The sequence below is a fragment of the Paramormyrops kingsleyae genome, chromosome 2 (genome assembly GCF_048594095.1).
Source record: "Paramormyrops kingsleyae isolate MSU_618 chromosome 2, PKINGS_0.4, whole genome shotgun sequence".
Lineage (NCBI taxonomy): Eukaryota > Metazoa > Chordata > Actinopteri > Osteoglossiformes > Mormyridae > Paramormyrops > Paramormyrops kingsleyae.
The window spans coordinates 24,522,378-24,535,723 of NC_132798.1; the positions used below are offsets into that span (position 1 = coordinate 24,522,378).

The 13,346-nt window shown below is 43.0% G+C and overlaps 1 protein-coding gene across 2 annotated transcripts in view; it reads left to right on the forward strand.

The window, feature by feature from the left end:
• The first annotated feature begins 1,400 nt into the window (after positions 1 to 1,400).
• Positions 1,401 to 13,346, forward strand: part of efna5b (ephrin-A5b) — a 78,551-nt gene continuing 66,605 nt past the window's right edge. Inside the window, exon 1 of one of the 2 annotated variants that reach the window (XM_023802933.2) lies at positions 1,401 to 2,654. In XM_023802933.2, coding sequence (XP_023658701.1) covers positions 2,530 to 2,654 — 125 coding nt within the window. In that variant the 5' untranslated portion in view covers positions 1,401 to 2,529. The remainder of the gene's footprint in view (positions 2,655 to 13,346) is intronic. The other variant, XM_023802932.2, reaches the window with a different exon arrangement.

Consider the following 13,346-nt stretch of genomic DNA (forward strand, 5'->3'; position numbering starts at 1 on the left):
GTTACAGGGTGACTGACGCTCCATTAGCTGGTGCCTGGCCTCGGTCTGTACACGGGGCACTTTACATTTCTTCCACTACGGGGCGTCTGGGCGCTTTCAAAACTGTAACAGGTTACACGAGTGCCAATGTTCAGCACGAAGCCGCAACAAGTACCCGTGTAAAAGAAAACTGAGCAAGAGTCAGCTCAAATTCTTGGAAATATATAATGCAATATCTTATTATAATATTGCCAAAAACAACGAAAAACTGAGATTTAGCCTTTTCTGGGCTTTAGTTATACGGCAGTTATGTTTATGATTGTGAATACGGGAAATATTTCCTGACTCACAATGAAGTGCGTTACAGAGTAAGCACTTCGGAGACGATCTCCATGCGCGGCTGGAATAATCTTAAGCGTAAATTTGCCGAAATGACTTTCAACAGGTGTTTGTTCTCACCAATCGTGAGTGGAAAGACGTAAAGCAATCCTTATATAAAAAGATGGCAGTAAATTAAAATATCGCATCGCGTTTACATGCAAAGGTACTTCTATATATTTTCAAAGATCAATAGGACTAAATGCATGCAGATCAAGTTGAAGAGCGTATTATGGAAGAGGTTTTTATTTTCCGTGTATCCCTGTGTGGGCGAGACATTTAAAACGTTGGAAGCGATCAGGAATTCATGCAGTCTTAACAGTTGGTTTACAATAAGTATAGGTATATAAGCACCTATAAGGATCTCTGTAGTTGTACAGAATACAGGAAATCAGGCCTATATAGTCTATTATAGAACTATATATATTCGATTTAAAAATCACAAAAATGGTAAATAAACAAACCATTAATTAAACTTACCGTTATGTAACAGGGGGAAACACATGTGTCCATTAGGTGACGATCAAAAATCTAAAACAATATTTAACTTTTTTACGGTGCCGACAACAGCTTCGTTTTTATTCATAAGCACTACGCATACTTAGTAACTTTAGAAAGGTCAGATTAAAAGCAACGTTTAAAGTCCATAATTAAGGCATTAGTAAGATGCTGAGACAAATAAACAGATAAACTGATTTGTTAGAGATGATCCTACATTAAATGTGGTGGTGATTTCACGTTAACAGAACAATTCCCATGGTAAAGAAACGCTCGAGATTAATAACATTAATAATCTTGCTGTTAGTTGCCAGCATTTATTCTCTAAATAAACTACCATAATCCTCCGGTAGTTGCCGATGCAAGTTTATCACAAAGATCAGCTAATACAATAACCGGTCCCTATCCTGGCCGCCGATCTCTAGTGCTGGGACCGACGCTCTCAGCTTCCCTTTTTGTAATTGAATTAGTTAAGGTTTGGAGGAGGGGTTTCGCTTTTGTTCGCTCAACGCCCATTGAAATTTCAGGCCAATCGCTTCATGCAGCGCGGTGCTGAAACCTAACCCACTCTCCACGCAGTCAGGCGAGAACCTGCCTTCGCTCTCACCTCCCCGCTTTCTGTTCAACTAAAATCGTGAATTAACGCGACGGTCTGCCTTTGGGTTTTCTCCCGTTTCCTATATACTAGGATGTAGGAGTGGAATGCACGCATTTGGATCCTGGATTTACTTTCGGCTCTGCCGTCCTGCGGCGTGTGAGACAGCCTGCCCGTCCTCCTCTCCGCGCAGGACTTAAGCCTCCTTCATCCGCGGCACAGTGAAGATCGCCACCAGGGAGAAGATACCGGTTCGTCAGGCAGACCGGAGGGAAGCGGCAGTGAGACAGCGAAAGACAACAGAGCTTACGGACAAAATTAAAAATAAAACGACTTAATGGAGTTGCAGTTAAAGGCGTGCGAAAGTTATGAACAAGGCTTTGGAGAAGGTGGCCGTTTGCTGTGAGGTACGGATCTGCGACGCACATTTTTATTTTCTTCTCAAATTGTTGGACTATCAGACGCTCTGTTGATATTTTTCTGCGCACGGCGAGCATTTACCTACATCCCAGCAAAGCTCTTCGCATGCACGTTTCTCAGATCTAAGTTCTTTTTTTAAAAAAAAAATCGCATCCGGATGATAACATTTCGCTTTGCGTAGCGGCTGTAACTGGATCTTCTTGGGGGGGTTTTGCTCGGGTGTATGTTGGCATCCCAATAACTGCGGGCTTTCTGGAGCAATCAAAACTGATGCGCTCGTCGGGCATGAATATATGATCAAGCAGGGGGATCCTCATCTGGAAGCAACATATTGTTTCCAGCGGACTTAATACAGTGGCAATCGCTCCTCTTTAATCCCCCATACGCTGCAATCAGTTTTTATCAGCGAAGTGTGACTCTTTCAAGTGACAAATCAGACGTCGCCACCGGCTGCAGGTTATGCTCGAAGGGGTCAGGCACCTGGGATACGTTTGAAGATATCAAGACCAAAGTGACACATGCCATTTTAAAACAGATAAGACAGAAGGCCTACCAATGTGAATGAGATCTGGCCACATCTAAGCGAAGTTGCCCCACGCCGATCGTGCCCCGATCCCAGTTTTGCGCTGAAGAGGATTACGTATCGGACAGTAGTAGAGATGCTGCATGTGGAGATGATCGCTTTCGTTTTTCTAGTCCTTTGGATGTGTGTTTTTAGCCAAGAGCCGGGCTCCAAGGTGGTGGCCGATCGCTATGCCGTCTACTGGAACCGCACCAACCCCAGGTAAGACGACACATTTTAACCGGACAGAGGGGCCTTGGATCGGTACGGGTCACTAACTTCAGCTTCCACCGTGAACAGTGCAATATACTTTACTGTACCTCGTCCCATGGCTACATTAAAAATGGCATGTGAAATCAGGAGACTGTTGTTTTATGTTTGCCGCTTAGTGCAAAGCCTTTTTTAAAAAAGTCAGTTTTATTTACGTCGCGTCGTAGCCTATTATTCAATGCGCTTGAGAGGCGTGAAATATATAACGAAATATTCCTATATATTGTATATAATGCGCGTACAAGTACAAAGATAGGAGATGGGAAATATGACTTATAAACTGCGTCCAGTACGAAGGCTGTAAGGCTGTAGTGCGCAATTTGACGGAAAATAATAAATATAAAACAAAAGGTCATACGGTAAAAAATAGCACAGAAATGTATCGCTTGTTTTAACATAAGACGCAAATGTTTTATTCTTACGCAGTTTGCATCTTCGTTAGCACCCGCCTGGTGATCAATCCCCCAAAAGACCGTACAGTAGGCATCCAGGCTGCAAATTCACGCTACCACTGCATTTTTTTGGACTAATAGCATCGTGTAGCCCAACCTAAAAAATTAAATGAAACAGATCAAGGGTTGCATTGAATGATTTTATATTTTAATTAATTTATTTTTTTCTCCCCCCGCGCAACATAGGAGTTGCAATAATGAATGAACGCCGTCGGGAAGGGAGACACCACGTTTTCTCTGTTATGCTCTGGGGACCATAGACGTGTATATTATTTTAATAGACTATATTCATATGTACGAAAATGTGTTTATCGCTTTTGGTTAGATCCGTGAATATATACATATTTCTAAAGCTGCGTAGAAGGAAAACTCCGCTTAACTCGAGACGTACTGCTGCGGAGCGCATATTAATTTTTATCAGGGGAAAAAGTTAACAAACTTTGTCTTTACGAAATCTTAAGATGCCTTAAATTCTTTATGAAATTTCAATCAATTACAAAATCCATTTCAAGTTACTACTTATGCTTTGTTTGTATTTGATCTTCTTGGTTATTGTTCGAAAAAAATAGGAAAGTCTAATTATTTTAGGTTGCACAAAACTATATTTTTCTGTGAATTTCGACACCTAGACAAATTATACCGCGAGACCTCAGAAATGTTCAGTGCAGTTTTATCCATTTAAGTTGCATTTGGAAGTAATTTTTATGGTGATACTTGGTACCCACATATGGTAATTTTATTAATAGATGGAAGAGTTGTTTTATTCTATAACATCCATCTGATTTGGCAAAAATATATCAGAAATCCAGGACATATTTTTTTTCCTTTTAATGGAAATATAAAGACAGCGATGTCTGCCATTGTTTCTTGGGGAGCTTGTAGATTGGCCACCATACAGTCAAGACGTTCTGATATTATGGTCACCAATTCAGGGGTAGTTATTTGTTAGGAGAAACCAGACGTTTCTGCTAGAATTACTGAATCCAAGATTAAATGTATTATTTTGTGCATAATAATATATGCATTTGGACCCTTAACTAGCTACATATATTTAACACTTGTGTAATGTAGTTTTAACAATGTAGTATCAGCTACTAAGTTGTAAATTACAAATGTTAGTTTATTTCGAGCAGCATAACTTTTTATACAAAATATATACATGTTTATATATATATGTATTTTCCTCAAATTAAAGACAAACTTTTTCAAATTCATTTTCAGTCAAATCACATCTTAGCAAATGACCTATTTTCTCAAACTTGGCCAACGTTGGGCAGTGTTTTACCTAAGTATTATTATTATTATTATTATTATCATTATATATTTTTATTTTTCCCAATTAAAGCCAATCAAAATTTGACCCCATGCTCATGGTCCTATTTAATGTAATTGATTAGATATTAAAAAATTCGTTATGGGGTGTATAATGAAAGAACAGAGAACTCTAATAACCTCTTTAGGTATTTTCACAACTTAAATGATAGGACCAAAAAGCAACTCTTGTTATTATGAAGAACATATTTAAAGAAATCACAAACGAGTATAGCATAGTTTAGGACCACCAAATTCTGACTGAAAACATTTGCGTTGCCCGTTCTTCCGAGTTTGCTATAAGTTCTCTAAAAATTTCAAATTCAACACTCAGTAAATTTCGAAGCACAACTTAATTTCTTCAGTCATGTTTGGCGGGGGGGGGGGGTGACAAAATTTTAAAATTAGTATATAGTTTTTATATTTGCTGAAAACATGTGGCGTTTACTTTGAAGGGGGGTGAATATTAAGTAGTTATCCGCCAGAGCAGAAGCCCACAGGGGGGTCGGTGGAACTCAGGTGTTGTCTGATTTTAGATATGCGTTCAGATTCCATGAGTCCTGACCATGTTCTTCATCCCTTCTTGCCACTCAGGTTGGGCATTTAGTAATATGCTGTTTTTTTTAGGCTCACCGAAGCTTAATCAGATGTGTTCTGATGATAGATAGAGTTTCATAATGATACACATTTTCACATTTTGAAATTGACTGGCAGTTTTAGTTGGTGTAGAAAAAAACCCCAAATTGAATCCAGATGTGCCTCTGCTCTTAAAAGAAGTTGAAAAAATTAAAAGCTGTAGTTAACTGGAATCTCTGCCGTGCCGCTGAGGCAGAGCGTGAGTAGCTGAGCCCTTACTTTCCTGTAAAATACAAGAATTTGATCATTTCCCCATCCTCTTCTGAATGCGTAAATTGTCTGAAGGAAAAAAAAAAAGCGATTGTCTTTGGGAAACGCGGAGTGCTATTAATCACAACTTTTCAAACCTCACAGTCACAGTGTCACACACGTCGTAACGGCGAGTGACGACATGCAATGGCGAGTAACAGCGAACGCGCTGAGATGGTTCTCCGTAAAGCGATATGTGGAGTCAGCCCACATGGACAGGGCTGCAGTCCGTCGCCCGGGAAATACCACTGAAGAACGGTTGAGGGGGGCACCTAGGCGTATGTATGGAGGGCCCAGCGCCCCGTTACCCAGTGGATCAGTGCTGACGTCGAGCTGAATTTGGAGAGAGCCGACCAGTTGGGAAACAAATGCCGGCACGCTTGTGCGTGATTATATCTGCTATTCCTGGTGCCAGGGAAGTGGGTATGGCGGATGTCCTGGCAGTGCCAGCGATCTGAGCTAACAGGCAGGGAGGCTCTCACATCAGCGAGCAGGGGGGGAAATGGGTGTTAACCACTTAATTACTCAGCTGACCCCTACCCCCCCTTCAATATTGCTAATGTTCTTAATGAAGGGATGGCAATTCCCCCAACACGGGAGGCCCTGCTTTCCTGCTGGCCTGGTACAGATAAAGATGAGCTTCCACCAGCCCAGCCTCTGTTGCCATGGACTTTGCCATTGCGGCTGCACCATGCTGGGCAAAGAAAATGAATGAATACAATTAAGCGTTTCAGGATCCCCCCTCCCCCTACAGCCCCCCCTTTTCCTCAGGCTCCAGCTGTGTGCCCTTATGAGAGGGGTGCTCGTGTGGAGGTCACATTCTGGAAAACAGGCGGGGAAGTTAAGTGCAGCCGACTGTGGCGTTGCCGCGGGAGTGAACATCGCTCGCGGTTACGAGACTGTGGCCCAGAGCCTTGCTCGAGATTAAAATCTGATTGGCTTTTGTATAGGAATGATTACTGGGCTCGGCCACTGATAGGTGGCCCGTTTTTATGATGGGGTGCTCACATCTCGCGTGAGGGGGCGGTTTCGGCAGGAGGGTCCAGATTTGCCACGTCCCACAGAGCGAGTCGTGCGCTCGTCGGTGATGAAAACCACAGGTAACGTGGCCTGACGTCTGAGGAGCTGCACCTGGTCCCTCTAGGGTGTTAAAGAGCCAGAGAGAGGCATCTTATCCCACCGCCCTCCTCCCCCCGGGACAGAGCAGCCTCTCCTGCCATCAACAGGTTTACTGTAGGCCCCAGGGAGAAACCTGAATACAGTCATCCTGCTAGTGGCAAATGAGGGGAAAAAACAATGATTAGCTGTTGTTTTGTTTCTCGGCTATGGAGCAGTGTCAGTAGCTAATACGCTAGCTGTTGGTCTGCTGCTTCTTATTGCCTCTGCCGAGGGACAGTGGGGGGGCTATTTTAAGCCCGAGGGGGTCTTTGTAACCCCCCACCCCCACACTCTACCCGACCTGCAGTGTCCTCTTCTCTGTCCGTTGCCCCTCTGGGTTCTCTAGTCGCCTTTCCTGAACCATCGAGAGCACAAACGTTGCCGAGGTTTATGTATTTTTACCCTGGGGGTCACAAAGGGAGGGGTAATCGCACGTTACGACTCTGGCTGCTCTTCTAACCTGCCGGGGCTCACAAGCCGGCGATGACAGCTGGAATCTTTTTTTTTTTTTTGTTAAATTAATTTTTTTTTGACGGTCACACGTGAATCATTCCCAATAAATCCATAAGTCTCACTGGATGCTGCCTACTGGATTTTCCCAGTTCCCTTCCTGTTCGCTCTGTTTTTTTTCCACGTTCCTCCTCCTTTCTTCCCGCTTCCTCCTCTTGTGGCCGGTTGTCTCGGCCCCGTTTTTGTGGTTAATTTGCCTTCGCTGTGGGGATCAAAGGGTGCAGTGGAGAGAGTTCATTAGCGAGAGCTAATCAGCCCGGACCCGGCCCGGAGTTCCTCGCTTTGTATGGCGAAGGAGAAAAAAGCCTAAGAGATTTGTATTTATGGAGAAAAAACACATTCGCTATTTAAATGTGAATAATACCGTAATGATATAGTTTGTCATTGTGTTTTTAATATGAATAAAATGTTTTTAAAAAAAGCTGTCCCATTTTCTTAGCAAAGCTCATTAATCTTTATAAAAAATAGGATTTCAAGTTCCTTTTGAAAATCTGACATACAAAAAGCCACACCAATTAAGGCTATTTTTTTCCATAGTCAAAAAGCATAATTAGATCTTTGGTTAGAAATTTGATATTTTATTTCCCTAAAAAAGGTTGCATTCCAGAAAGTTAAATTATTTTATTAGCTGGCATTTTTCATTTTTTTTCCGTCTATGATAATAATGTAACGTTTGGATTTTAAGTATAAAAGCAAGGCTTAAAAATTCATGAAGACGTGAGGTATATTCGGGTTGCGTTCATGTGAGGTCGGGCACTGACGGGGATTAGGTTTGCCTGAGTGGATGTAAGGCAATCGCACGCAAGCCTTTGGCTGTGATATATAATGTCCCCCGTAGCAAACGGGGCTTTTTTCAGGATGAAGGTCAGCACCCAGAAGCAGGCTGCAGGATGTTAATCACTCGGCGATGGGATGATCCAACAGGATGTGTCTCAGTAGCGTTAGAGTGGCCAGTCGTCAAAGTCAACTTAACTTAAGAGCTTCACGTTTTTTCAGTTTTTTTATTTTCCCCGTCTCTCCTTTGTACTTGCCCTTAGCACACAGCTGTTAGTAGACGGGCTGCACTGCCCGTTATTTTACGCGGCACAAAGAAATGCAAGGAAATAGTCCCTAAAAACCCAATGGTAATTGAGTTTTTGAAAGACCGGCAGGAGTGGTGCCGCATTGTTGACCCGGGGTGTGCACCCGTCCCTAGGACTGGGATCCTGGGGAAAGATTTTGCCTGATCGAACCCGCCAGAGGTCTGATTTGCCGCCCCTTGCGGAAACCTGTTCTTATTTATAACTGTCGAACCTGGGTTAACAGCCCCTACACTTTATATCCCCAAGCTTTCAATTGTTTGTTTGGAAAATAAATAATAAAAAAAAAAACCTGTCCCAGGATTTCCAGCTTGTGTTAAGCGTATAAATGGTGCGTTCACCTTTTTTTGGTTTGAACAACACAGCAGTGGGTCTACTGACAGGTGTCCTTGGCTGTGGGTAAGATATTACTGTTTTTAAAATTGCACCAGAGACCCTGAACAATCGCTTAAATCACTTATAGCGCTAGTGTGTTTATGTACTGAAAATTATTGCGGATTTAACGTAAAACATGCCTTTGCCCTTTTGTTTAGGCCACAGTATGGCAGATTCTCGCGTCTTTGTGTCCGCTTCCAAGAAGTGTTGCTTGTCGATGTCAGTGTAAGACGGCGTGTCCGGCGTATCGCACCATAAACTTGGTAACGACCCCGCCCCACGGAAATGAAGTCCGGTTTGCGGTCGGCCTTTTGTTCTCTTTCATCTCAACAACGTGGTTCTGCACGCAGCTTGATATGTAGGGATGGAATGTGGGGGCTAATGGCAGTGGTGCCCCCTCCTGCCTCTAGGGGGCGCTCCTAATAGTGAATGTGTGTGGGAGGCTTTTTCTCTTGGACAAATTTGCTCCCTCGCATGGCTTGGCTTGCCATAAGCAAAACACTTCTCTAGTTGCGTGTGAGCCAGGCCAGCTACTTGGGTATGACTGGAACTCATTCCAATAACAATAGAAAATCTCAAAAATATAATCTTAAGCGTAAAACATGCAAAAATTATAAAAAAGAAACTCCTAAATATTACACCCTTCTCTGCATCTCCCCCTTCTGCACAATAATGGGACATGCGTTCATTGCTTTGTGCTCACAGATGGGCAGTACTGCACAGTGTTGTTTGGATAAATGTCTTCAATCCAGACTCATGACCTCATATGCTATGTTCATTTGTATTTTAATTAATGTAGCTAAAGATTTTCAGGTTTATTTTGCCACTGGTAAGTTTTCTCAGGGTTTTCGTTGCGATCATGTTTAGGTGTCCTTCAGCCTCATAGAAGCTTAGAAATATCGGAAGCCTTGTCTTGTGTTATGTTTTCCGCTTGCTTCGCCTACACTTAGGTTTTGTGTACTTTTCCAAAGTTGTCGTGTTTGCCTGAGTTTTTTTTTGCTTTCTTTAAAATAACTGGAAATTATTACTTTGCAGATTCAGACCTTAGGAGCTGTGGAGACATGCGGGTTTGGTTGGGGCGGGTAATCTTTTCACAGCATCGTCACTTAGAATTTTAGCTGACTTTACCCCCTGTTTTATTTGGAGGACCAAGAACTTTTTCTTGCAGTTTAGAAATTTGGCAAGGGGTGAGTCTGGAAGCAATCATTCATGTACAGAAATGTTTTCTAAACGTGTGTGTGTGTATGTTTTTTTAAACAATTGACCACATCGTCTGCAGTCGAATTCCGAGTCTAATTGAGGCCCAGCGAACACATCACAGTATTTCTGGGCAGTGTGGGGGACGCTGTGACCATCGCTGTTCGTGGTGTTGGATGGCGATGATTGAAAACAAAAGCTGCCTCTCCGGATCGAATTCGCGTTTCATGACTGATTACTCTCACATTGTTGTGCAGTTGCAGCTCGTTAAAACTCAAAACCGTTTTTAAAAAGTCACATAGATTTCTCCTCTTCACTCCCGGATGGGGTTGCTTTTTACTCTGCTACAGGAAAAAGGGAAAAAGTTATTTAATTTGCAAGAACCAGTTCTTCTAGGTGAGGGATAGAGGGGTTTTCTTGTTAAAAAAGAAGCCGTTTCGAAGAAATTTCAGTGTGCTTGTGAATGAGGCCTTGAGTTGGATTTGCGTAGATGTATTTTTATGTTTCTTTTTATTTTATTAGGAAAAGTTTTTCTTTACCTGCAACCTGATATGCTTCTAATCGGCGAGAAATTGAAACATTCCGAAGATGGGTGTAGTACTTCGCTCTGTGGCTCCGACGTTGGATGCCGAGATATTGGACATGACTGATGGGGAATGATCTCCCTGTTGGACGAGAGCTTGCGAGAGGGCAGCACTATCTGAAAGCTGATTGTAATCTTGAAAACCCTTATTTAAAGTTGTCAGTCATTACCTACCAATGTCTCCTGAAATGCCCTTTTTTGTAATATCAGCAAATATGTTTGCTGATTTTTAAATGCATTCGGGTTTGCTTTGTAATGCATTCATATTTTACCCCACAGATATGTTTATTGGATACATTTAATTGTAACATTATTAATTTAACATAATGTAACATTAACCTCTTTTGAAGGCTGATTATGTCGATTTGAATGGCAAACTAGTGTGAAAGTTGTAGCTTATTGATAAACTTCTGGTTTGCGATCAACTGAAACACTTTACTCTCTAATTAACAACCTCAGATATATACGTTAGGATATTTTTCCCAGATATGACAAGTTCCTCAGATATATACGTTAGGATATTTTTCCCAGTTCTGGAAGCAGGGATTTTCAGAGCAGAACGCAGCATAATGCGGGCACTCTTCTGTCTCCGTCTTACACGCCGTGATTTTCGGAACACTTTGGTCACAGGGGATACAGTTTAAAGTTAACGTTTTGCCAGTGAAATTTCAGAAGCACAGCGCATATGAGAAATGTATGTTCTTCACAGCTGGAGAAATAAACCTGGAACATAAGGATCGATGAGGGGGCATTTAAAAAAAAAAAAAGGGGGGAAAAAAGAAAGTTCTGTGTTCGAGATTATATTCAGTAGCTTAAAGGAAGACAAAGAAATACAATCTTCTGTTAACACAACTTGGGGCTTCTGTCACACCTCCAGCAAACACGTCTGTTTTTCTAACATTGCGTGTCCATGAGAAAGAAGAAAAGGTGTCTCCTTAGAACTTAATCCAAATAATGGTTCACCAGTCAAAATAATACCGCTTTTTATATTGCAGTAATAGAATTGTTTTTGCCAACCAGTTAAATCTCTGGTAGGTCAGTACGACACAGAACGTTATAGAGATTTTTTTTATCATGAGTCCTGTGATGTTTTTCAATTGTTTGTCCTGTGAAGTCTTTTGATCATTTTCTATTGTTTTATTTCTCTGTCAATGTATCAGTTTAGCAGCTTTGGGGAAAAAAAAAGAAGTTTTTTTTCCCTCCGCTAACTTTTCAGAGTAACTGTGTGAGCATATATTATCCTTAAAAGAAGAGTAATTATGTGTTTTTATCAGCGTCTTAGATGAGCATCGCAGACATTAACATTAAACATTAATATCTGTCTGTCTGCGTGAAACTGTGGCTCCTTTCTTATTAACAGGCTTTTATTACGGAATGGAAAACATCATATTTTTCTAGATTTTTTTTTTTTTTTTTAAAGGAAGTCCTCATTTTCCAGTTCTTTCTCCCCTCCATTGCCTTGTAGTGTTTACCCTCATAAACCCCCCCCCCCCCCCCCCCACTCCACATGCATACAAACACAATTTCTTAGCCTCCTTTGGGTGGGGGAAAAAATCTGATCAGTGGTCCACCTCTCGCAGCTCCCTGCTGTTCGGCCGGAGAAAGCTACCACAAAGCGGCCACATCCCGGCCCGCAGTAAATATTGACTGGGACCTGACACAGGGATCCCAGCTCGCTCCCCGGACAGCCTTTGACAGCTTGAAAGGCCGCCATTGTTCTGCACTTTCGTCGGCACTCTACAGCCCGAGCTGAAAGTATGCATGCGCTTAAAAAGTGGAAGAATAGGAGAAAGGGAAATTAAATGGGGGGGTTGGGGGGTGTGTTCAGAGTTGAACTTGTTCTTCCTGAGCAGAGGGGAAAGGGGGGACTGTGCACAATGGGGGCCGAAGGCTTAGACCCAGTGAACAGAAACTTAGCGGAGGACTTGCAATGCCCCCCCCCCCCCAGCTTTCTCCGTTTCCAGCTAAGGATTTCAAAGGTGTTTGTGGTCGGCTGCCCTGCGGTCGCCACCCCTGTGCCCGTATGGTGTAGGTGTCACCTTCAAGGCAGGGCGGGGGCTGGATTAGCTGCAGCTGTGCTCTCTCCCGTCTCCCACGGGACATCCCGCCCCCGAGGTGCCAGGTGACCGGCTGCCAGGTTGTGGATCGCAGCCGGGCTCCGTTGCCGGGACTCAGCACTGGCTGCTGGCGGATTCCCTGCTTTTTGTCATCCTCAGTTTTTGCAAACTCCTCTCACCACATGCAACACAGCCTCTGGTGGAGGAATAATTTCTGATTGTAGTTCATATCCATTTACATTTCTGTATGGGTTCTGCTGCATATTTTCTCTTTAAATGTACATTTATTCACTTCTTTTTGCTGAGTCAGTAATATTGTCACCTAGTGGAAGCATACAGAGGGATTATGCTGCATCGATGTTAGTCTCTGGATTGAAAAAACGTACCGTTAATGTTTTTTGCTTTTCTTGGTACACTTCTTATTTCCCAAAATAAGCATCTGTAATTATCAAAATATATTCTGCAGGCGTCTCTTCTTTCTTGGGGGGGAGGGCTCTCAAGATCCCCACCTGAAGCCGGCCTTTGGTTTTATCCCCCCACCGAGCTGCGCCCGGAGCCGCTGTCAATTAAGCAGAGTTTTAATGGAACTGAACAATATCCACTTAGCCGATTTCCACGGTGGCCCCCGATTCAGCCGAAGTTTCCCGTTGTGAGCAGGACTGCTTCCCTGCGTTTCCTTTTGGCTGGGGTGGCGGGGGTGGGGGGCATTGCTGTGTGCTCACATATGTGTTAACGTGGATGAGTGCATAGGGGTCAGGGGAGTCCAGTCACGGGGTATATGAACGGCTTTGAATAAGCTAACGTGCGTGGAATCGTACGCCGTGGCCACGCGTGTCCCATCCGGCCGCCGTGCACGCTGCTTGACAAGCCGTAGCTGCCCGTGTTTATCTAACGTCCTGACTCGCGTACTTCTACTTTAAAAACTTTGTGTACCATTTCTGCAAATGAACCATACGCTGTCTAACAACTGTATGTTCATTGACGCTATGAGCGCGTGACAAGGTAAACAAAACAAATGAAAGCCTGTCAGTTCACTT